At 33.1% G+C, this 24,676-nt stretch overlaps 1 protein-coding gene across 1 annotated transcript in view; it reads right to left on the bottom strand.

Annotated features, from left to right (window-relative positions):
* LOC145692677 (uncharacterized) overlaps window positions 1-24,676 on the bottom strand; it is a 1,521,027-nt gene that overhangs the window by 913,567 nt on the left and 582,784 nt on the right. The window contains exons 148-153 of the mRNA XM_081768059.1: window positions 23,263-23,316; window positions 15,558-15,608; window positions 13,706-13,759; window positions 13,354-13,407; window positions 9,844-9,897; window positions 5,741-5,794 (exon numbers count right to left, since the gene is read on the bottom strand). Of these exons, the coding sequence (XP_081624185.1) occupies window positions 5,741-5,794; window positions 9,844-9,897; window positions 13,354-13,407; window positions 13,706-13,759; window positions 15,558-15,608; window positions 23,263-23,316 (321 nt within the window). The remainder of the gene's footprint in view (window positions 1-5,740; window positions 5,795-9,843; window positions 9,898-13,353; window positions 13,408-13,705; window positions 13,760-15,557; window positions 15,609-23,262; window positions 23,317-24,676) is intronic.

Genomic DNA, 24,676 nt, shown 5'->3' on the forward strand with positions numbered 1-24,676 from the left:
TAGTTTTATTTTGTGAAGTTACAAGACATTACTCTACATGTTCTATAGCGAAACACAACAGTAAAAAAAGGGTTTGGTCAGATTGACCGAAAAATAGTTGCTGGTGACCAAATCGTTTGATCAATATTGGGTCAACCAAATCTTTGGTCACCAGCACGTATTCATTTCGTTACTATTTGTTTGGTTGCAGGAACGTAGTATTTGGCTACCAATACCAAATATGTATTTGGTAATTTTGACCAAATAATGACCAAATAAGTGGAATTTGGTTGGGAATACCAAACATTTGGTTAAAATGATCAAGATTTGTTTCTTGGAACTAAACAATTTGGTTGCAAGTACTAAACCTGCATTTAGTGAATTTGACCAAAACATTTGGTAGTAATTACCAAATACTTTTCGTATAGGTACTAAATTGAAAATAATACGATTGTTATGGCAAAAGTCATGGGAACATTTTTCTAACGAAAATGGTAACAAAACGAGAAACTCTTAAACATGAAAATGGAAAGTTAGTACATATGTAAATATTACGTGTAGATTGGATGAAAATACACATCCCATAATACTTTAAAAAAAATACAAATAAGAAAACTTTAAAGCAAACAGTCACCGACCGTGTGCACTTTATGCTACGTTTCCACTTATCATAAGCCATCTGCGCTAAGTAATTCCCATCGGCAAACAGCCCTAACGGAACCTCAACATAAGTAAATGAAAACTTTCAGGTTTACGTCTCTCGATTATTCCCGGGAGGCTAAAGGAGACAGTGATGATGAGAAACGAATGAAATGAAGAAAGTGGGAGGAAACGGCATAACACCGAGGAAACCCATGCACACGATGTTTGTCTACAACAAAGTTCATTTCACGAGAGCCGGGAGCAAACAAGGAACCCCGTGCACCGGAGCTGAACACTCTAGCACAGTATCACCTCGACCACTTTCCAGATATTAATTCGTTTCATGTATAACGTTTGTGCCCTTATGTCAAAGAACACAGGTGATTAATGAAAGAGAGTTATTTAAAAATGGTCGAATGAGAATGTGTGAGGAAAGGGGAGAACCTTGAAAAAAACACAGACACGATAATATCCACCGCAAACCTCGTGGGTGGGAATTGAACAAGGAATCTCTCTGTAATTGAGGTGCCTGCTCCGCCTAATATTACTTCCCAGACTTTATTTTGCCATGTCTTTGTTCTCTGGATCTTCATCACCTTGGGCATTATTACTTGTGACAGACATACCAGTGGAGTACGGAAGAACTCGTGAACGGGAAAAACGTCAAGCTCGAATATTCATATAATTTCATGTGTTGATGGTATATGCATACAACATACAGTATATACATGCAGAATATCAAGGTCACTACTTACATCTCTTCTAAACAATGAAAGAACCTATATGGGTCAGCGGAACACTAATTGGAAATTACTGGTTCACTATATTTGCTGATTATTTTTCGCAAGCGTAACCCGAAAGATTCTTACAATTCTGTAATTTGAATCTGAATATTTTGAAGAATGTAGTGTTTCCGCATACCTAATAGAAGGTATAATATACACTTGAATATTTTTTGGACTGGTTGAGTTTACGGAACCACAATTTTGTAAAAGTTACAGAAATATCACACAGTGTACAGAAGTTGAATTTTATGTTTACAAGTGAAATGTTATTGGTATGAAACCATGACAATTGATATTGAAATTCGTATCAATGCAAAATCCAACTTCTTTTCACTACTCTTACTTTTGTGTGTACCCCCACCAACATTGATTCGCCTGCTCTTTTTGGAAGACCCCTGCGCTACCGCTTGGATTCACCAGCTTTGCCCTGTTCTGACTCGGTTAGGTAGCATTCGTGCTTTAAAGTGGCCACCCAAGACAAGTTTTTTTTTTCTACTGTAGATTTATAACATAATCTGAAAGTTGTACTTATAAAATCATAAAAGAACTGTGAATTTTCAATAATTACTTCCGGTGATTCTCTTGAATTTTACCTATATCATGTGAGATATTTCCATGTCGCCCACGTCAAATCTCTTAGGAGGCAGGAAGAAGTAACTTAGCGAAATTTATATTTCTACAATAATTATTTCGAGTGGTGTGCCAAAGGTAAACTTCTACGCTTTTATGAACGTATTTCTCAGGAAATATCGATCTCACAGGTAAGGATTACCATATTTGAATTCCATATGCAAAATCCCTTCAAAATTATCCTTCATATTTTGTATGACATTTAGTGTCTTCCCCAAATCCATCGACGGTTCTGGAGCCAGTACTATGACTTAGAGAGAGCCCTTGATAAGTACCTGTATACGAATGCCCACCGGTGCTCACGCGTCTGCTCCCTACGGACACACTCCACTGCTAACGCTGGGGCATCCCTGCTGAGCTCCTGCTCTTACTCGTTTAGATAGCACTCGTGATTTTTAGTGACCACCTAGCACAACTTGGTTCGTGTTTTGTGCACCGTAATATTTGAGCCATATGTTCGCACTGAATTTCTATTCATGACTACATCACAGTTACCAATAATAAATGGCAACCTCTGCCAAGTGAGCCAGAGTCAATACCAAATGATCTGGGGGAGAAACTAAACAATGCCCCTTATTTCTTCCGTGTACTTTAGATTTTGTGCATCTATAAACTGTGAATGCACCAATTTATTTTGCCAACTTCTTGTGTTAGTGCCACTTTATTTATCCCCTTCCGGAAGTTTCTATTGCGGGAATAGAAAATGCAACAACCCCTGCCTCTACAATTTTGCTCCCTGCCATAGCGTCGTTAATGGAACTTACCCGCTTCATCTTTATATAAAGGCCTATTTACCAAGCCAAATTTACATGCATTAAAATGACCAACACACTTTCTTCTTCTTCTTCTTCACCTCAACCTTAGGTTGGTGGGCAACCTTGAAATTTTAAAACTTTTCTCTCTCTTGAGAGAGCTTTTTTATACTTTGATAAGGCCTCTTCTTCGTAACTGCATCTAGATATTTTATCCTTGGTCTTCCTCTTCCTGGTTTTCCTTCTACCTTTCCCCCTATCAGCACAGTGATCCAATTAGAGTGTCAAATAAGATGGCCAAGCATGCTGTTTCTTCTTTTTCCTATTATCTTCATAATCTGTCGTCCTTCAGTAGCTTCCTCTAGTACGTCTTCATTCGTTTTCCTTTCGGTCCATGATATGCGCTACATTCTGTGCCAACACCACATTTCAAATGCTTCCAGCTTCGATATTTCAGCTTTTATCAATGTCCACGTCTATGATCCGTACAGTGTACACATACACATTTCATAGCAATAAAGTAATATATATAAAAAAGTAAGCTTACCTCCATTTTACCAATTATCCATGTAGTAAAATATTCAGTATTTGCTGGTAGATAGTCATTTTATTTCTTACATTCATACGCTCAAGCTGCTGCTAGCTTCCATAAAGATTACCCAGAAGTCAAATCGATACACGTCACTTTGTAACTAAACACTATGGTCAGGAAAACCAAATCTTTACCAAATTACTCAAGATTTGGTTGGCATAATCAAATTAATCAAAAAATATTCTGACCAAAAATATAGTGTTCATGACCAAACACGTTTGGTACAAATAACCACACTTTGCCTCAACAAACCAAGTAAAGTGACCAATGCTCTGACCAAACAAATTTGCTATTTCTGACCAAGTTATTTTTTCAGTGAAGGTGATCTCTAAAACTAGCAATACATATATAATTATTTTCTATTATAAGGTTTCTTTTTTCTAAGAACAGTCAAATGTTAATGAAGCGTAAATTGCAAGGAACAATCAGAAATAAGTTACTGCTTAGATGCCATGTAACCTAATTGTAAATATTAAATTTTTGCTGGAGAGAAATTTCAAATTTAACATCTCATGAAAATTTTACATTTTTGTTATGTTGGGAAACAACATAGTAACTATACAGCTAATGGTTTTATTATTTACTGTTTACAGAAAGTGTATCCATGTATATAAGTGCATGAAAGTAATAGCTCATTTTCCATTTCTTGCACTTATCTCACTTGTCATCCAAGCAGCCTAACGATACGTTAAAAAAAAGTATTATATTAGACAAACTTCATACATTTCACTACGTTTCAATATATTTTCTAAAGCTTTTGACACTGTGATATCAGTATATTCATTCCGAAAGAGTGCTCTATCCCAAGTAATTTATTAGGGCCGTTAACTTAATGGGCTTTGAATAAATTGTAGGTAATATTATGATGGTTTACGCAACTTACAACCTGACATAAGAAATATAAACTTAAATGTGTGTTTTACTCGTAAATATGTTACAAAAGTAGAAGAAAGTATGTAGTTCTCGTACTTTAATGATACTAAAAGCATCTTCCAATTGAATTTGACACGAAAACGTTATTTCCTTATGAATGGATCACGTATCGAACGTTATGAAGGTATAACCAATTCTAAAATATCAATATTTTATAGCATTATTAGTCCAAGCTTTTTATTCAAACTGCGTGGACATAGAATTTGATTCTTCTCGTTTCGAAATTGACAAAAATTCACTTCTCTCACGTAACGTTTGCAATCTTAGTCATTAAACTGTAACTTGAATTGAAAAAAAAATCTTATATTGAATCATCTATTTTACTTTGAGCTAACTTAGTTTCTTTGAAGTTTTACATTTTTTTAACAGGACGTAAAATGGTTTGTTCCTCTGGAGCTAGAAAATGTGGTATTATTAGCAATGAATCATACAAAAAGGATGAACTTGAGATGTTTTTTCATACGCTAATTCAAACTGAAATATATATATATATATATATATATATATATATATATATATATATATATATATATATATATATATATATATATATATATATATATATATATATACAGAGTATTTCAAAACAACACCGACAACGTTTGAGAGGTGATTTCTGACACCAAGATAAAACAAAAAGTATAGAGCAAGCTTGGTGCTCAAGTGCTTCCTTTCAAAGTTATAGGCTGCTGAAAACATGAAAAAAATGAATTTTAAAGGTCTATAGCTCTAGAACTATGGGACCTATCGTAGTCAGGTCAAGACTTTACTTAGGAAGTAGCATGTACTATGTCCAAAAATACATGTTTCAGAATCCTAAAGTACTCACGCAGCAATTTTTATAGAGGCAGTTTGGCAACGGGCATATAACTTCAAGTACTCACCAACTACCTCTATAAAAATTGTCGTGGAAGGTCGCAGAATTCTGAAACAGAGTTATTTGAATAAAACATACAAGTTTCTAAGTAAAGTATTTACCCTACTATGATAGGTAAGTAGTATTGGAGCTATGGACCTTCAAAATTCATTTTTTTCATGTTTTCGGTAGCCTGTAACTCCGAAAGGAAGCATTTGTGTACCCAGGTTGGCCTATACTTTTGTCTTATCTTGGTGTCAGGAATCACCTCCACAACGTTGTGGGTGATATATATATATATATATATATATATATATATATATATATATATATATATATATATATATATATATATATATAATACAACCTCAGTGATGCTCTAGTGCTTCACATTGGTCCTAGTTATTTACACAATGGCTATTTAACGCAACTGTGATCTTGTAATCCGTAATAACTAATAAATGATAGATTTTACAAAGGATGTTCTAAAAATAATGGATTTATGAAATAAAATAATTAAATTCCCCCTAATATAATACTTTGTACAATTCTAATATTTAAAATTACATACCGGGTTGAACAGGCATTTGTTCTCCCGTTATAATTAGAAGTGGTCCTTCCTGACCTAAAGGAAAATATTACTATTAAATCAGAAAACTACAAATTGTTTTAATATAGGAATATTGTTAATTAGCTTGTATTTTAGATTTGAAAGTGGATCAGATATTAATTTTTTTATGAATAAATGTTGCAACTTCACAATTATACCACATTACAATCCCCCATAGCACATGCTCCTTGCTACCAAACTTCTAATTTATTGTAATTAATCTAATTCCATCTTTGTGTGATAATATATTTGATAGCATGATATATTTCGTTATATTTGGTATAATTCATACGATCTCGTACCAATATAAATCACATAAATCATCTAGTAATACAGTTGACTGTGATTAGCTATTTCAAAATTAAATGTCGAATCGAATGATCAACAACTTATCCCGTCACGTGATTGAGACTATACTATGTAATAACATGTTGATTTTTTTGTGTTACTATAATTTCTGAATAAACTAATTATTCGTGATGTAAGTGGTTTTAAAAGACATAAATATATGAGAACATTGGAACTTTTCCTGCTGTTACCTATAGAAGAGGGTCTGTTGCTCTTGTAGAAGAAAGTATTCATGTTCTTGAGTGTAATATTGCCTTTTTAATAAAGTAGTTCTTCATTTTATGTGGCGGATACGAGTACCGACATGTTGAATGAAATATCATCCATGGTTGTACAGAAAGATTGCAATGCACGGTCACTGGTCAGTGGCAAGTATATGAAAAGAGATAGGATGAAATAACTAGTCGAGCTCCAACGCAGTTTCCTTCAACAGAAACTCCAATGCCAGGGAATAATTAGTAAAAGTGACTTGCAAGTCGAAGACAACCTGTGGTGGAAACATCGCATGTCCTAGGAATTGGTACATTCAAATTTCGCTCAATATAAGTGAGTCAAATTCTGTATACATAATTATGAGCTGAATGAATAAAATATTTTCTCAACTCTCTGTAGACATCTTTATAACCAGTTTCGTCCAAATTTATTGAAACTATGATTATCAAATTGTAGAGAATAAGCGTGATTACAGCCAGATGGTTATGATTCGACATCTTTGCTACTCATTGCATTTTCAAAAAATGACCGAGCAAAATTCCCACACATACTTCCATTGTCTCGAGCGTTATTTTCCTTTTCTTAATGATAGCTTTCTTGATAAGCTTTTTTCTGGAAACATTAAGCTTATTTTACACTATAGTTTGAGAATTGAGGAGAGGTTTGATGCTCTATTCTTATGACTGAACGTATTTTGGACAAACAATAGCTTTTAAACTAGTGTTTACATCGAAATTAGTAGCTTGAATTCATATTTATTCTTTAGCAGCAAAATTTATCTGAGTGCATTAACAAAACTGAATGGGTATTAGAATGGCTACATAACAATGGGTTTGAAGAGAGAGGTTAATGATCGATGCTGTTCCTGATAAACAAATGTAGAAAATCATTCAAAGATTTGTGATTAAGATTGAATGGAAGTTATTCGCTGTATAGTCTGTTTGACGTGCTCCAGAAAAGATTTCTTCCTGTGTTGTTCTAAATAATGTTTGCTTGCTTAGCATCATATTCCCAATCAATCAGCTTATCTACTGAAATATCTGACATTTCAGAACTAACTAACGTGTCGCAGATGACCTGAAACACAACTAGAAGATTCACTAGGACGTTGCTATTCTTCCATCTAGGAATATTAGTCATTAATTTATATGTCAGATTTGGAAGTGGATCGAGTTTAAATCTATTATATAAAAGAGAACGTACAAATCCTTTGTTCCCTCATCACGCTAATACGGCTGAACCAATTTCTTTCATTTTTGGGGGGTTATTAGGATTTAGACCCTAGATGGTTTTTATCATATCACTTTAATTTTTAATTACCAGTGTCTTGAGATAATTGACCATTCAAGTGTCCATAACGTACAAATCCTTTGTTAGATCATCATAGGTAAAAATAAACGTATTTATATGCAACCCGCATGACCGTGTCACTCGGCGGGTTAACATAAATGACAGGCGCTATAATGTTAACATTTACTGCAATCACTTGAAAGCGAAAAAGTAAAAATTATCTAAGTAACAAAGTTTATTGCGTTCCGGGGTGACCGCAGCGAAGCGGGGCGGGTTAACATAAATGACAGGCGATATAATGTTAACATTTAATGCAATCTTCTATGGTTTTTATCATATGACTTGAAAGCGAAAAAGTAAAAATTATCTAAGTAACAACATTTATTGCGTTCCGGGGTGACCGCAGCGAAGCGGGGTGAACGCTGCTAGTGTTATATAAATAAGAGCTACCGCCACCATATTTATATCGTACTACTCTATCGACCATTTTATATGTATACTACCTAACCACTAATTTTCTGCAATTAGCATGGTTCTGTCTTTACATGATAGTTTATTTCAACAGAGGATAGTACTTCTTTATACTTGATATTTTTCACACGATTTCGTCAAAGGCAAATGACTTACGTCGTCTGATTTCATAGTCTCCTGGAACTAGCTTTTTTTTAAAATTTAGGACGAAGCAGAATGATCAAGCGACCCATGTTATGTTGTAACAATTTGAGTATTTGCATCACTATAATTTGTTAATGTATTAGTTATTGGTGTGGCAAATGATTTATATAAGTAGTGAGTACTTAACAAGAAATTAAATACGGAAAAATTACGAAAAGGAGGGAGCAAGATATGTTTTATAGAAAACATCGAAGAAAAATAATCAAACGAGGAAAAAATAGGAACAGATAATGACAGAGCAACGAGAAAATTAAACTTAAACTTTGCATTCAACAAGCTCTAGAAGAAATAATAGGTTACTGCTACCAAAAACTGCCAAGAAAAGATGAGTTACAGAACAGGAGTTCTCAGAAATTGAGAGTATACAAAAAGAATTATACAGAAAATGGCAGAAAGATTTAAAGGAAGTTAAACAGTTACGAAAGGAAACAGATCAAATAATGAATATTACAAAATTGAATATGGGGTTATAAAAAATTAGAAATGCATTGAAAATGTGAGCATAAAGCTGAAATCTTGCAACTTCCGAGGAAAGAAAGAGTTATTACTGTGCCAGTAGAAAATAAGAATCGAGAGGTACGAGCTAGACGAGTAAAGTCTTGGTAAGCTGAAAATATTTTCTTCAGGACTTTAATGAGAGTAGACATGATCCGAGTTTCTCGGATATGGGAGTCGACAATGTTGTATGTGAGGATGACAAAATGTTTTATATTCTTTCAGATGAGTTTGAAAAAAACTAAATTAGCAAACACTTATTTTACTTTAAGTTAAAAACCTGAACAACAAGTTTAATTTTCTAACCTTAAGAAACTTCGGAATATGGCCATCTTATTTTAACAATTGTGACCCCATCCTCTGCTTCTTCCTACCCTTTTCCTTGTAGGGAAGATGCCAAATATTGTTCAAACAGTCTTTAATTATTTAAAAGAAAATCCTAAATATCAATTATAATATCTCTAACCTTAACGAATTTCAAGATATGAGCACGTTATACAAGAATTGTAGCTCCGATCTTTTTGTTTTTCCGCCTTTTCCTCTTCTACTGAAAATATTAAAAGGGATCATTCGCGTTTTCTTATTATAATAATTGCAAGCCTCTTTTCGCCTCCCTTCCCATGTAGAGGAGATAGAAAAAAACATTTTTGATTATTCTAAGCAGAACTATAAATAACAAATTTCAGGTCCCCAACTTTAAAAGTATTTCCAGATATGATCAACGTTTTATATCAATTATACCCCTACCCCTTTTCTATCTTTCTCCCTTCCTTCCTTTCTACAGTAAATATCAGAGAATACTGTGTCTAATTTAAATTGGGAGTTCATATATCTGCCGCTCAAAGATTTGGAGATACCGATATTTTATTATGATAATTCCCACGCCCTTTCCGTCAAATTACAAAACATCCTTTCATAGTGGTATCTTTCTTTACACATCTTATGCATTTTCAACGTTTCAAGATTAAGTGGTTTAGCCTAGGTGTTGATTAGCCAGTCACGTACTCATTCACTCGAGACTTCGTTATATTTATTAGTAGTACCTGGGTGTACAGGTGTTAACTGCTGTGGAACTTCAGGAGAAGGCTTTTCCTGTCCTGAAATAAGTCAAAACAAAGTCATGTAATTCCTTTAACAGACGTAGCAACTAAATACATGTAACAAGGCATAAACATCTAACTCTATACAGTTGTACAAAAATTTTGGAGTCTTAGGTAAGCTTCTTTATGAGCAAGAATACGAATAAATGGAAAGAGTGGAAACTTGTTGGAGTTAGGTGGGTTTTAATCTGAATGATGGGAATGTTTTATTATACAAACCGTCTGGGCTTAGATAAATGAAAACGTACCACTTCACGTTCACTAGGTTATCCGAAAGAAACGCAAAGAGAACACAAAAAAAAACGACGAGTATGGGCATTGTTTTGTAAGGAACTAACAACACCCAAAAACATTTCGAAACATTGTTTTATTGTTAGTTTAGGGAGAACCGAAGGAAACAACCCATTGAGCTGGAACGTTGCGTTTCATTCAACATACGGAGATTTATTAACGGGGAGCCCGAACCGTTGGTACGTTTGGAAAATTTCCACTATTATAGATTGAAATACATCTGTTTCCAACAACCTTCCTTCCTTTCTATATTTTCGTACATTTCATCATAACGGGCCTGCGGTGTTTTAGTAGTAGAGTGCTCACCTCTGGTGCGTGGGATAATTTGTTCGATCCCAGCTTGCTCCAAGTGAAATTTGTGGTATACAAGCACCGTGTGCGTAGGTTTTCTTGGTTTTCTCCCGTTTCCTCCTACTTTTTTCATTCCACTATTTCTCCCATTCCTAACCAACACCGTTTCCTTTAGCCTAGCTGACAAATATAGGAGTAAGACTTAAAGATTTCATTTCATTTTTTTTTCATAACGGAGTTGGCCGATGAACTCGTCCTTTTGATACTCCCAGTATATGTTTGCCGCCATTATAACAAGTTAACATAGAAATACAATGGAACTCTGAAATTTACCTTTTGAACTGAATGGAATACTTTATTTCTTTCAAACTGTTCTTCAAATTTCCTATCTTAGGTAAAATATACCATGTCAATAGAATATAGTGAATGTGGTCAAATGACCATTAATGCCCATATTCTTGTGTTTCAAACACTAGTCTTAACCAGACTGCACTATTTTCTATTTCTTCAGAGTTGAGCTAGCCCTAATAATTTGAGGTTCGTTGGAGATTATACTTTAATCCATCTAGATTTCAGAGTCGTTTTTTTTTTTAAATTACACACTTGGGTTTAATTTATTGTTGACAAACAGCGGTGGGAAAGCTTATATATAATTGTTATTATCACTGAAGAGCATCTTGTCACTTCACGAACAGCTTCACAAAATCTAAAGGGCTGCGAAATTCTATTTGTGCTGTTCTAAGTAAGGTTACTGTAAACACAAATAAGACTGATCCATGAATGTATAATACTTAAATATTCTACGTTAACTTCGAAATTGTAGACGACTGAGCACCCCAGAAACAACTGGTCTAGAAGCCACAATTCCATAAAATTGCCTTTGTTATTATGATCGTGAATAGTTTGAATATTCAAATAATGTATAACGTTAGGCTATAATTGTATTAGTGAAGTATTACAAAAGTTTCTTTTAGTTTCTTTATATTTACTAATAATTTCAAGGGATGTCACTTCGGTATAACTCAAATTTCTTTAACACAATTTGAGCAAGAACGTTCAAATAATTTCAAGTATTGCATAGAATATTTCTCACACTACAAAGTTACTGCTACCTTACCTCGAGGTGATAAATGGCAATTTCTACTAAAACGACTATCTCAAAAGGAGCACTGTTTACTTCCACATACATGTATGTCTTATGTATTTAATTTTATTATCTTTTTTTTTTCAAAATATAAATGTCAACGTTTATATCACTTTATTTGCTTTGAAATTAATGTAGACAAAACTTCTTTCAAGTTCTTTTTTTGTTTGATATAATTGTCATAATTATAAATATTTTATTAACATTTGTTTATAATTACAAACAAAGCAATTTTTTCTAATTATTTTACATTAAAAATTTAACAATCCATATTGTTATAACCCACGGCTTCATTTAAATTTCTAACATTCAAATTTAATTAACATTAGAAATTTTCAAATAATTTCATAAAAAAATTCTTCAATATTATTTAAAAACGTATTTTATTATCTATATATTACGCTCTTGTTTCTTCTTGAGCTATAAGACAGGCCCGTACTTATATAGGACCAAAACCGACCGCAGTTATTAAATCTAGCCATACATATGTATTTTGTAGTATAAGAATCTCTTGACTCAATAATACTCAAATATTAGTGAAATAGAAGTTGCAAGTGTCAACTAGAAGAAAAACTATCGTATGTAACACAAACAAGAAATGTACTGTGTGAATTATAACTTACTAGGTCCATAATTAATATTTTGTACGACAGAAATTTGAAGTTCAAAATTTTTATGAACAATTCATATTTGTGTTACGTCGGCAACCAAAATAATAACAATGTAATTTCTGGTATTATAATTTACTGTTTACAAAACAGTTCTTAACATATACTTACATATAGAACTGAGCAAAGACAATATTTAATTTTCATTTTTTTAATCCAAGTTATTGAAATGGTGTAAAAAAACCTGTATTAAAGAAACGGCATATCTTCAACTGGTTTTCATATAGTTCCAATGTTCAAATATTACTAACACCGTGACATCAGTCTTTCAACATTGCTAGAGGTGCTCTATTGTAATCACTTTAATCCCGGCGGGGAACTCGAGGATATTTTCATTAAATCAGGGGTTATAAAAGATTACTAAAAAATAGGGTGATGGTACAAGAAAAATGTATTTGAATGTGTACTTGTAAACATTTTAGGATTAGGATTAGGAAATAGATTTCTATACTGCCCACATCTATGGCCATGTTAGTCCGTCACATGTGAGGGATGACGTCTCTCGGCAAGCGCGCTATCCGATGAAAGGGAATAGAGTCGGATTGGTTAAGGAAGAAAATGGCATTTCAGCAATTGCCTGGTGTAAATGGCAGAAACGCATAAAATCACTCACTCAAGATGGCTGGACTGTAAAAAAGCTAGTACACCTTTACTACCGAGTATCCTCACCATTAATTTAACCCGGGAAAGCCCACACCAAAGGGAAGAGCGTTAGGGAGTGCACTACGCAAGGCCAGTCATAAATATTTTGAAAGTAGACGAAAGTATGTAGTTTCTCTATTATAAATATTTTTGTTAATCATCTGTTGTTTGAATTTCCTGACAAAGAGCTATTTTTTTGTGAATGTGGCGTAAATATCTTAAGTTACAGTAATAAATCTTGTAATGTCTAGTCCAATTTAACCTAATTGTTTATTGCATCCTGGTTCTTGCATTTCAACCTTCATAACACTCATATTTTTAAACCTTATACTGTAAGCTAGTCAAAGATACATATATTGACCTTATTTTACCTACATTGCATTAACTTTTACATTATGAATGCTTAAATTTTCTTACCAGGACGAATTGGTGTCTGTTCCTGTGGAGTTACAGAAGGTGGTTGTTCTTGTCCTGAAATGAAAGCAATTGCATAAAAATAAAATACTTGAACGCATTAAAATAAATGCATTAGATTTGCATTTGCATACGGCAATTTGAACTAAAATGAATACGTAACACTAACTTAGTAAAGCTATAATACTTCGTACTTTTTTCTAAACATTTATCTCTAATTGTGTGTATGATATGTGAATACCCGTATACACTTCTGGTTTTAGAAGCGAAATTTTATATTTTCGACTAATTAAATAAAATCTTTACACTTCCATTAAGATATTTTAGCAACATTCTTATACTAAAGCATAGTTACCTGGTTGCAAAGGTGGTTGTTCTCCAGGCGCTATAGGAAGTAGTCCTTCTTCGCCTATAATACGAAGAAATTGTAATATTATTTGATTGGAAAGCACTATGAATCCACTCGTCGAAAACACTTACACAAAGTCGTATGCTCCCAGGTAAACATAATAACAAAACACTTGTTTATATTTTTATGACTGGGATTGATGATACAACTTGACGTTATTAGAAGTTTTTGATTATAGTATAGGTGTTCTGATATTGAATGTTTTTGAACGGAGATATCTCTGAAGATTTCTCCTAAAACCTTACCGTATATAATTAATAATAACATTAGCTAATCTAATTTTACGGTAATTTTGAGAAAAACATCTTACGTACGTCACAATAGCGAATTATGTTAGCTTAGGTCAAGTCTAAATTTCACTAAAAAACGCTTGACATTTCTTACACGATTTAGACAAAGTTTGTTTATGTACTTTATGATAATCATGATACTAGGACAATAATACTAGGAAACAGAAGTTTCTGCTATAACCTTTGAATTTATTAGTAATATAGAGGTATTAGATTAGGATATACATTAACTTAATATTTTACATATAATCTGTAACAATATTAATTAAATTGTGCATTATTATTAACCCATTAAAGACTTAATTATCAGGAGATTTTCTGGCAAAAATTACCCATAATTTTTTAATGCTCGTTTGAATTGTTTGAATACAGAAGAGTACATAATAAGAATTACTCTTCATACCATCTTTTCCAGTGCGTAGAAAAAGAAGCTAAGAACATTTTGCAGACTAATATTGAGAGTTATCTCGGGCAGGGGTAAAAGTGAGTGGGAACGCTGGGGCCGGCGTTAACCCGCTTTAAAAAGTATGTATGGCGTCCCCAACTTCCTTAAATGACATTGGGCAAAGAAAGACGGGAGGGACGACGATACGTAGTACGTCATATGTCAACTGCCTTTTCAGATCCAATTTTACCCCTGATATCGGGGCTATAAGAATGTATATTGATGTGTAGGTATTTATTTTATTTATTTATTTATTCATTATATAAAATGACGGAGTTAAGGCATAACCTTTTCTTCCACACAACCATTTACATTCATCTTTTATAATCGGATCTCATAATAGAGTAGGTATAGGCAAAATATTCGTTAAGGAACTTTATTTATTGCTCAATGATACACATACTGTGATGGGCAATACATAATAAAATGGTGTTTCAAATTTCCTACCTGGTATCATATTTTCACCCTAGTATTCTCGATACATTGATACAGAGAAACTATAAAATTCAACAGAGATACGCTATGGGCGCTGCAGTATAAAAGCGCTAGACACTCTACAATACCTCTCGAGGCATCCGTTGGGCAAAATAACTATTTCGAACACTAATGCAGGCTTTTCTCGTGATACATACAGAGGAATAAGAAAGTTAAAAACGCAACAAGATAACTCGGAAAAATGCTAATTACATTTTTTCTTAAAAAGCGAGATAATTTGGGATATGCCCTTAAGGGGTTAATATAATTGTCTATATAAACGCATCACATTAATAACATTTTGTTACAACTTTGAGTTGAGTAAATTTTTTCTGTAACTGGAGGAGAGGAATCTTTATGTTGTTTAATGGCTAACAAAGAAGTAATTTTATATTTTATCTTTGCAATATTTTATGTTTATTTTATGTTTTATATTTTATATTTTATGTATTCTCTTTTGGTGCATTTTTCCTACGTTAAACAGGAACATCACATCTTTATATTCTTCGTAAATATAACTAAAATGTTCCTCTTAATAATACATAAAATATCAAACTACAATGTAATTATGAAAGAAGTCTAAACTGACCTGGATATTGCGGCTGACCAAGCACAGTAGTAGAAATTTCAGGTGCCATACCTAAAGCAGAAATATTGACACATATTAATTAAATGTTCAGATTAATTTTACGTTGTTAACAAATGCAAGTTATATTAGAGTAAACTAGAGTAGTTTCATCTTATATTTATTTTATTCCAGCTAAAAGTAATTTCTTTGGGATGAAATAACCTTTTTTGAATATTTTAATTGCATATTTGACCACTTCCTCTGTTTAAAATACACGTACAGAAGAGTTACAATTAAACTCCAGGTCAACTCAAGTGATATCTATGTTTTTAAAAAAGTGTCTTAAATGACTCGACAGTGTCCTTGCTATTACACTATTTTATGACTTGAAAGAAAAACATTAAACTAATATAAAAATGGGTTCCTTCTCCTCTCAAACGCAGATTTTAAGGAACCCTGAGACACAGGTGTGTTATTGGATCAAAAGATTCAATATATTTCAATCAAATATTTTCTTGTAAGCCTTATATCTAGATAACCCATACAGTGTAGCCAAACCAAAACTCTCAATTACCTCAGTATGATGTGCTTATTCCATAATATATATATATATATATATATATATATATATATATAGATAGATAGATAGATAGATAGATAGATAGATAGATAGATAGATATAGATATATATAGATATATATATACAGACTATCCCATAATTCGTGTGTAAACTTTAATTTCATAGTACTCAGAACTGGTAAAAGCTAGAACTGTGAAATTTGCAGGCAATTTAGAGGAAGGTCAGAAGATTTGTTTGATAGCAAAACGAGATCGCGGGTGTTATTGTTTGCGGAGTTACAAGGTCAAAGGTCAAAATGCGACTTTTTCCTTATGGGATTTCAATTTTAAATAGTAGTGTCACATGTCATTTTTTGAATATCCATCTTCGGTAGCAAAAATTGGTATATCGACATAAATTCTGATCCGAAACAATGTGATAACGAGAAATGTTGGGCAATCGTGACCCGGTGACCTCTAACAGGTCATCTGTGACCCTTGAGGAAAAAGCTCCCTTTTCAACAGCTTATTGTACACAACTAATTCAGTTGAAGATAATGTAAAAAAAACATATGCACAAAAGATCTACCGAACATCCTTTTGAGCAAAACGAAGAGATCAGCAATACCATCAGAGGTCAAAGGTCACGTAGTTAAAATGTCATATTTGATGTGTTAACAAATAAGAAACTGTAACATACGAAATAATGCTTTGAAGTGCATAGAATACATGCATAAAGATCCTTCCAACGAGTGTGTATGGGCATAGGGAAAAGGTCATCATAAGAGGTCAAAGGTCACGGAGTTAAAATTTCATGTTTGATTTGTTAGCAACTATGAAATTGTGACGTTTGAAAAATGATTTGAGCTACCATGAAACACATGCATAAAGGTGCTTCGAATTGGTGTGTATGGGCATAGCAAAAAGGTCAACAAATTCATAAAAGGTCAAAGGTCACTCAGTTAAAATGTCATGTTTGATGTGTTAATAAGTATGAAACTGCGATGTTGGAAATAAGGAATTGAGCTGCCACTGGTCACATGCAGAAAGGATCTTCCAATTGGTGTGTGTGTGAGGTCAACAATATCGTAAAAGGTAAAAGGTCACACAGGTAAAATTTCATGTTCGATGTGTTAGTAAGTAAAAAAGTGACACGTTTGAAAAATGATTTGAGCTACTACAGAACACATGCATAAAGGTCCTTCAAATTGGTGTGTATGGGAATAGGAAAAAGGTCAACAAGGTCATAAAAGTTTAACGGTCACGCAGTTAAAATGTCATGTTTAATGTGTTAGCAAGCATAAGACTGTGACGTTTTAAATACGGATTTGGGCTTGCATAGAACACATGCAGAAAGGTCCTTCCTAAGGGTGCACATCACCATAATAAAAAGGTTAATATTGCCATAAGGTGAAGAAGCCTAATGTTGTTATTCAGACCCTGCAGGCAATGGTAGGTATGTTTCTGTGATGTTTAAAACAATGAATTGAACATAGTATGAGTCCCATCTTTTGTTAATTACTTAGCTTTGCAAAACTGCATTCGAAATGTTTTTTTTTTCTTATTGAAACATATTAATAGCTATTTACTGCACAGAAACATTTGAAATATTGTCTTACCTGTACAAGAAACACTGACGTCGTTGTAGACTGTAAATCGTTTTAGTACTTTGCAATTTATTCCACGTGATCTCCGTGATGTGCTAAACTTAAGTTCACTCTGTGTATAAGAGTCTGTGAAGATTTTTTCAAGAGTGTCTGGAGTTATCTGTTCAACGGCGGCACGCTGTATCGATCTTTGAAGTTCTTCAAGTGCCATCGAAGGAGTTTTATAAACTTGTTGCTTAAGAAAACCTCGTAGAAAGAAGTCGCATGGGATTAGATCAGGACATCTAGCTGGCCACTCAACATCAGAAACTATACTTATTTAACGGTTTCCAAACCTTTCTCTTAAAATTTGTAATGATGCCCTAGTACCATGTACTGGAGCACCATCTTGTTCAAACCACATATCATTGTGAAGATCAAGATTTAAGCGATCAAGTTCAGGGAAAAGAAATTCTCGCAACATATTTTGGTATGTAAGTTGATTAACGTTTCCTTAGAAGAAAAACGGCCCTATTACATCAGTTGCTGTTAGTCCCATCAACACCATAATACCCCTTTGATCTGGACAGCGTTCAATTCTTCCCGCCGTTGGACTGGGTCCCAAGAACCGTTCACGTGACGAAGACACCGTTCCATTAAAAAAAAGCTTCATCTGACATAAGTTGAAATAAAAACATGGGATTTTCATTTAATTTGTCTATCAACCAGTTACAAAATAAAATTCTGGCACCGAAATCATCATGTAATTTATGTACAATTTTCACACTGTACGCCTTAACTTCAAGCACACGCAATATCCTACTCAGCGAACTTCTTTTAACGTTGGGTGCAATACTCTGGTGACGAATTGATTTTCTTGGTGAACTACGCACAGAACGACTCACTTTGCGTTTAGTATCCTCGGTAAAGATCCTTACAGATAGTCCTGCCTTTCCTTGTCGCCGAGAAAGATATTCCTTGCTAAAACAGTTATTCCGAAACTGTTTGTAAAGATGAAGAATTTGGGTATTGCTTATTTTCACACTCCACCGTGCAAATGCCTTTCTCCGCGTTTTTGTAACCTACTTCCTACTAAGAATTTTAGGTAAATTGGCACGTTGTTCCTTTGTTAGAGTATCCATTATGACTTACACAATTATACACACACACACACACACTTCCAAACACGTAGGCCTATGAGTATAGGGAAAATAAGAAACACAACAGTTTTTAATTTCTTACACACTTACAAGACACACAAGATTCACAACACATTCACAAGACATACAAGATTCACAAACTCATTTAATTTTAAGCTCAACTCCACAATCCACTGCCTCACTGTCTCTGTCCAACCAGATTATCATTCTAGTAACACCAAACCACCCTTGTGAACAAAACAGACTGATTATTTGAAGTGAGTCCAAAACATAAACAGATCGTGTTTATGCTTCAGTCACGAAAGGGTATAAATAAAAGATAAGAGTGCGTCTCTTCCTACATATGGGATAGCAATTTATTTCCAGTGGAATTATTTTTATTTTCTTCTCAATTTCCTAGGTAAGCATCAAGGCAATATTAAGCCTGCCATATTTATTTTTCATGAGAATACAGGACATCTTTATTCTCCCCTCAAACTTCACAACACAATGCATTGCTTCGAAACAGTTTATTTTCAATGCATTATTTGCATTATTTGATATGGATACAAGGAAATAACAAACAATCTGTAGTACAGTCTGTTCTCAGGATTTTTTTTTAGAACTGAGTGATTTGCATTTACATGTGATATTTTCATTAGAAAATACTACCAAAATAATATGTTTTTTAGAATCTATTAGACGAAAGAAAATCGTGCACCCACTATGTCTTAGAATGTCCTGCACACAATAGTGTGCATCCTATGATGACTTCCTAAAATTAAGTAATCTTGTTATTTAAAAGAAAAGATTTCCAAGAGCCCAAATAAACATTCTTAATTTTATATATCATACCAATTAAATTAGTTCTCAAACATTGACGTTTCATACTTGCCAATATACAAACTATAAACTTCTTATTTCGTGACCTTTGACATTTATGACATTGTTAACCATTAATTTATGCATGTATTCCATGGCCACCTTTTTTGCATGTATTCCATGACAGGTCAAATCACTTTTCAAACGTCACTTTCATATTTGCTAACACATAAACTATGATGTTTTAACTGCGTGACCTTTGACCTTTTATGACATTGTTGACCGTTTTCTATGCCCATACACCCCCCTTGGAAGGACCTTCTGCATGTGTTCTATGCAAGCTCAAATCCGTATTTAAAACGTCACAATTTCATAGTTGCTAACACATTAAACATGACATTTTAACTGCGTAACCTTTGACCTTTTATGATATTGTTGACCTTTTTCCTATCCCCATACACACCAATTGGAAGGACCTGTGTCCTGTGGCAGCTCAAATCATACTTTCTAACTTCACAGTTTCATACTTGTTAACACATCAAACATGGCATTTTAACTGAGTGACCTTTGACCTTTTATGACATTGTTGACCTTTTTGCTATGCCCATACACACCAATTCGAAGCACCTTTATGCATGTGTTCCATGGTAGCTCAAATCATTTTTCAAACGTCACAATTTCATAGTTGCTAACACATCAAACATGAAATTTTAACTGCGTGACCTTTGACCTCTTATGATGACCTTTTCCCTATGCCCATACACACTCGTTGGAAGGATCTTTATGCATGTATTCTATGCACTTCAAAGCATTATTTCCAATGTTACAGTTTCTTATTTGTTAACACATCAAATATGACATTTTAACTACGTGACCTTTGACCTCTGATGGTATTGCTGATCTCTTCGTTTTGCTCAAAAGGATGTTCGGTAGATCTTTTGTGCATATGTTTTTTTTTACATTATCTTCAACTGAATTAGTTGTGTACAATAAGCTGTTGAAAAGGGAGCTTTTTCCTCAAGGGTTACAGATGACCTGTTAGAGGTCACCGGGTCACGATTGCCCAACATTTCTCGTTATCACATTGTTTCGGATCAGAATTTATGTCGATATACCAATTTTAGCTACCGGAGATGGATATTCAAAAAATGACATGTGACACTACTATTTAAAATTGAAATCCCATAAGGAAAAAATCGCATTTTGACCTTTGACCCTGTAACTCCGCAAACAACAACACCCGCGATCTCGTTTTGCTATCAGACAAATCTTCTGTCCTTCCTCTAAATTGCCTGCAAATTTCACAGTTCTAGCTTTTACCAGTTCTGAGTACTATGAAATTAAAATTTACACACGAATTATGGGATAGTCTGTATATATATCTATATATACCTATATCTATCTATCTATCTATCTATATATATATATATACATATATATATATATATATAGATATAGATATAGATATAAACTAGATTTATATCTATATATAAATATAGATTTATATATAGATATAATATATATATATATATATATATATATATATATATATATATATATATATATATATATATATAAAAACTAGATTTAGGGGCAGATCAAAAATGTTGTGGCCTCAAATCCGAAAACTAATTATTGGCCAAGACCACAATCTTTTGTTGCATTTTTTGGCACACTCCTAGAATTCTTGGCTAAGATCACAATCTTTTGATCCATGTTTTTGATCATTCCTAAAATTCTTGCTCTTATATGATAGAATAATTATATCATGATTATAGTAAAACAGTTTCAGATGTTTTCAAAACTTTTTAAAAACGAATCCCTACTTTAGCATCACATTTTTTCTTATACATAATTCTTTGATATTCATAATGATACCTATAATTATATTGGAGTAAGTGTTAGAGATTAAAATTATAATTTAATAGCTTTGGTAAGTGTATAATTACTGTACTTTTGGCAGTATAGTAATGAAATATCTTTTAATTTATATGTTCGAAAGTAGAAAAAGAAATTGAATATTATGAACATAAAACATTTCCACAAACTCCATGAAACACTATATCATTTGAATTCAAACAACCGAAATATTGATTTTACCTCCTTTTTCCTGGTGTCGCCTCTAGACGATATAAATTAGCGATTGTGATTGTTTTCTCTATCATATATTTTTGAAGTTTTACGACAACGCTTTTTGTGAGAGTCAATATATGGCTCTGTACAACTCCCAGTGGTTTGAGCACAAAGTACATTTGGGGACAATAGTCACTCAACAAAGATGGTGCAAACCCAAGCGTTGGTAAACGAGCGGGACTCTGGAAGTATGGTCTGTTTTTAGAAAGTTCTTGCTTTATGTAAAAAATTTATTATACCTTGCGAGGCACTTCCATGATAAATTTAATGAAAGTCGATATATTTGAAATCACAGTAATATTTCGAAATATTTTGTTTCTTTTTTGATGCCTCTTATGGACGACATTAAGTATAAGACTATAAGAACTGAACGATGTACAAATGTACGAACTGCAGGCATATTATTCATATTTACCATTCTAGCACTTCGTGGATTCAAGTGATTATGTTATCGATCAAGGATCTTTTACCCACTTCAGAGAAAAGATATATTTATACACAAGATATATTTATACATATATAGGCTTAGCCCCTGCCTATTTATACACAACGTTTTTCTGCTATAATGTTCAGGAATTTCTAGAGAACGAATAAGCAGAGCAGGAAACAGTGCAATGATTAGTCTAAAATACAGAAAAATAAAAAGGATGGCTGGAAAATCCAACTTCCGATTATAGAGCTAAATCAATTGTAGTATGTTTCAATAGAATGAAATATTTGTACATTTGCATATTAATTTTTGGCATTCATATTACAGGAGAATGTAAGGTCCGGTAATCTTTGAAAGGTAGACAAATTGGTATATACAGTAGTAAAAGGAACACAGAACACCATTTAATTTACCATTTTCAATATGTGAAAATTTCAGTTTATAATGTCTCACAACATCGAGTTATTTCATAACATAGTATAACGATATTAATATTAAAATTATATTCCCATCACTTTCAAACCATTTGCTTAATTACACATTCACCCAACGCTTCTGAATTCGAACATTTAAATATTGATTATTCTGAATGTGATATATACTCTGATGATAATGATGACGAGACGAATTTCTTCCCAACAAGAATGAAATGATCCGTGAAAAGTACATCGTTACAAGTGAATGACAAGACCAGACGCAGGAAAAATCGTCTATTTCATCCTCTGGATCCTAATTACCAAGATTAGTTTATTTGAAACCAGTTGAACAATTTCTCACATTTCCTTAATATACATGTTCCTTAATTGTTCGGAATTTTAGGTTTCGGTCAAAAACCATGCTTAAATAGAAGTGTTGCGTTTTCATTAAAAATAACGTGGCTTACAACGATGGAGCCCAGAGAGGTAATGACTTTAAAAATAATCATCATTGTAGTTCGGAAATAATATATTTCCCAAAATGTTCCTCATTTTATTTTCTTTTTTAATGACGCAACGAAGTTGGCCTGTGGCTCCCCACATTTGATACACACGCCATGTCCTATTCTCAAATTATCTTACCTGGGCTTACAGGCCGCTGCTCCTCTGGAAGTATAGGAGATGGCAATCCCTCGCCTAGAAAGAAACACAAAGAAGGTATTCAATTTGGCTATACACAAACCAGTATAGAGAATGTCAAAGAAATATATAATTATTTTTTACTTTCTTGAGCAGAGAAAGTGTAAGTTATTGGCACTGTATCATTTCGTGATCTATCTTAACATACGATTATAATAAATATAGTGCAATAACTTTGAGACAAATTAGGTAGAATAAAAATTGAAGAATATTGATAGAAAAATACCACTATAAGGTTAACCTTTACCAGATCTACTTTTTATATTCTTTCCTTACCAGACTAAGGCTCGAGTACTTCGTCTGGTTTGAAACACACAATTTAGAATTTCTCCTTCTATCGTTCAGACAATTCGAAACCAAGGATAAAATCCCCAATTTTTAAAAAACTCATTTTACAAAAGGAAAATCAAGTAAAATTTTTACTTTTATTAAACAAGGCTCGTTCGCGCATCTAAATGTATTCTACTTAATCAGTGTATTCTATGTAACATTTATAATGAAAGGTAACCTGAGTATTGAGATTGTCTGAGCACACGACTACAATTTTGAGGTATAGCACCAAAATTTACGTAAAGTGGGTAGATTTAATATTGTCTACATTCAACTAGTATTGTTTGGATAACGCAATATAAATTAAGTTATTTTATCTTGTATTAATATTATTTCATGTTCTTTATTCGATACCTAGTCGTCGCTTTGAATACAAGAGGGCGTAACTAACATTTTCAAAACTTTGCAGGAGTAAAATAGACTTTTTGGTATATTCAAGACAACATCACTTCTTTACTTCTTTAAGGAGACCCTTCATATTTTACAATCTTAATGGCAAAGAACAGGATTTCCTTTTCATGTAAATGATGCTTTCAATATGTTAGTTTATCTTGACAAAACTACAAAGTTTATCCCCTACGCTCTTATGCTGTAAACAGATGTATGTTAAGTTCTAGTGTTTCTAATAATAATATGGTATATGTTTCAGTCCTTTGTGTCAGATTTTTTCATAGCTGTGAGCATAATGAAAATTAAGAATACATTTTAATTATTTAATATCCATTTTTCTTATCTCTGTTATAATTATAAAGGTTATTATTACTATATGTTATTTTATAAATTTCGCTACACGCATTAGAATATGAAGATTTGGATTAAAATAGCACTCGAATTAAAGAGATCGGCCTAACTATCTGTCAATTGTTGTTAGGTGTTTGGTTTCCTAATACACCTTTACACCTTCTGCGTAAACGTTTAGGAAACGTAGATTTCTTGGAATGTGTTAAAATAATTCAATGTTAAATTTCCAACCCAAAAAGAAGATTACTGCAGATTAGTGCAAATTATGTGTTAAATTTACGAAGCT

The sequence above is a fragment of the Thermobia domestica genome, chromosome 8 (assembly GCF_964235325.1).
Source record: "Thermobia domestica chromosome 8, izTheDome1.hap1.1, whole genome shotgun sequence".
NCBI classification, from domain to species: domain Eukaryota; kingdom Metazoa; phylum Arthropoda; class Insecta; order Zygentoma; family Lepismatidae; genus Thermobia; species Thermobia domestica.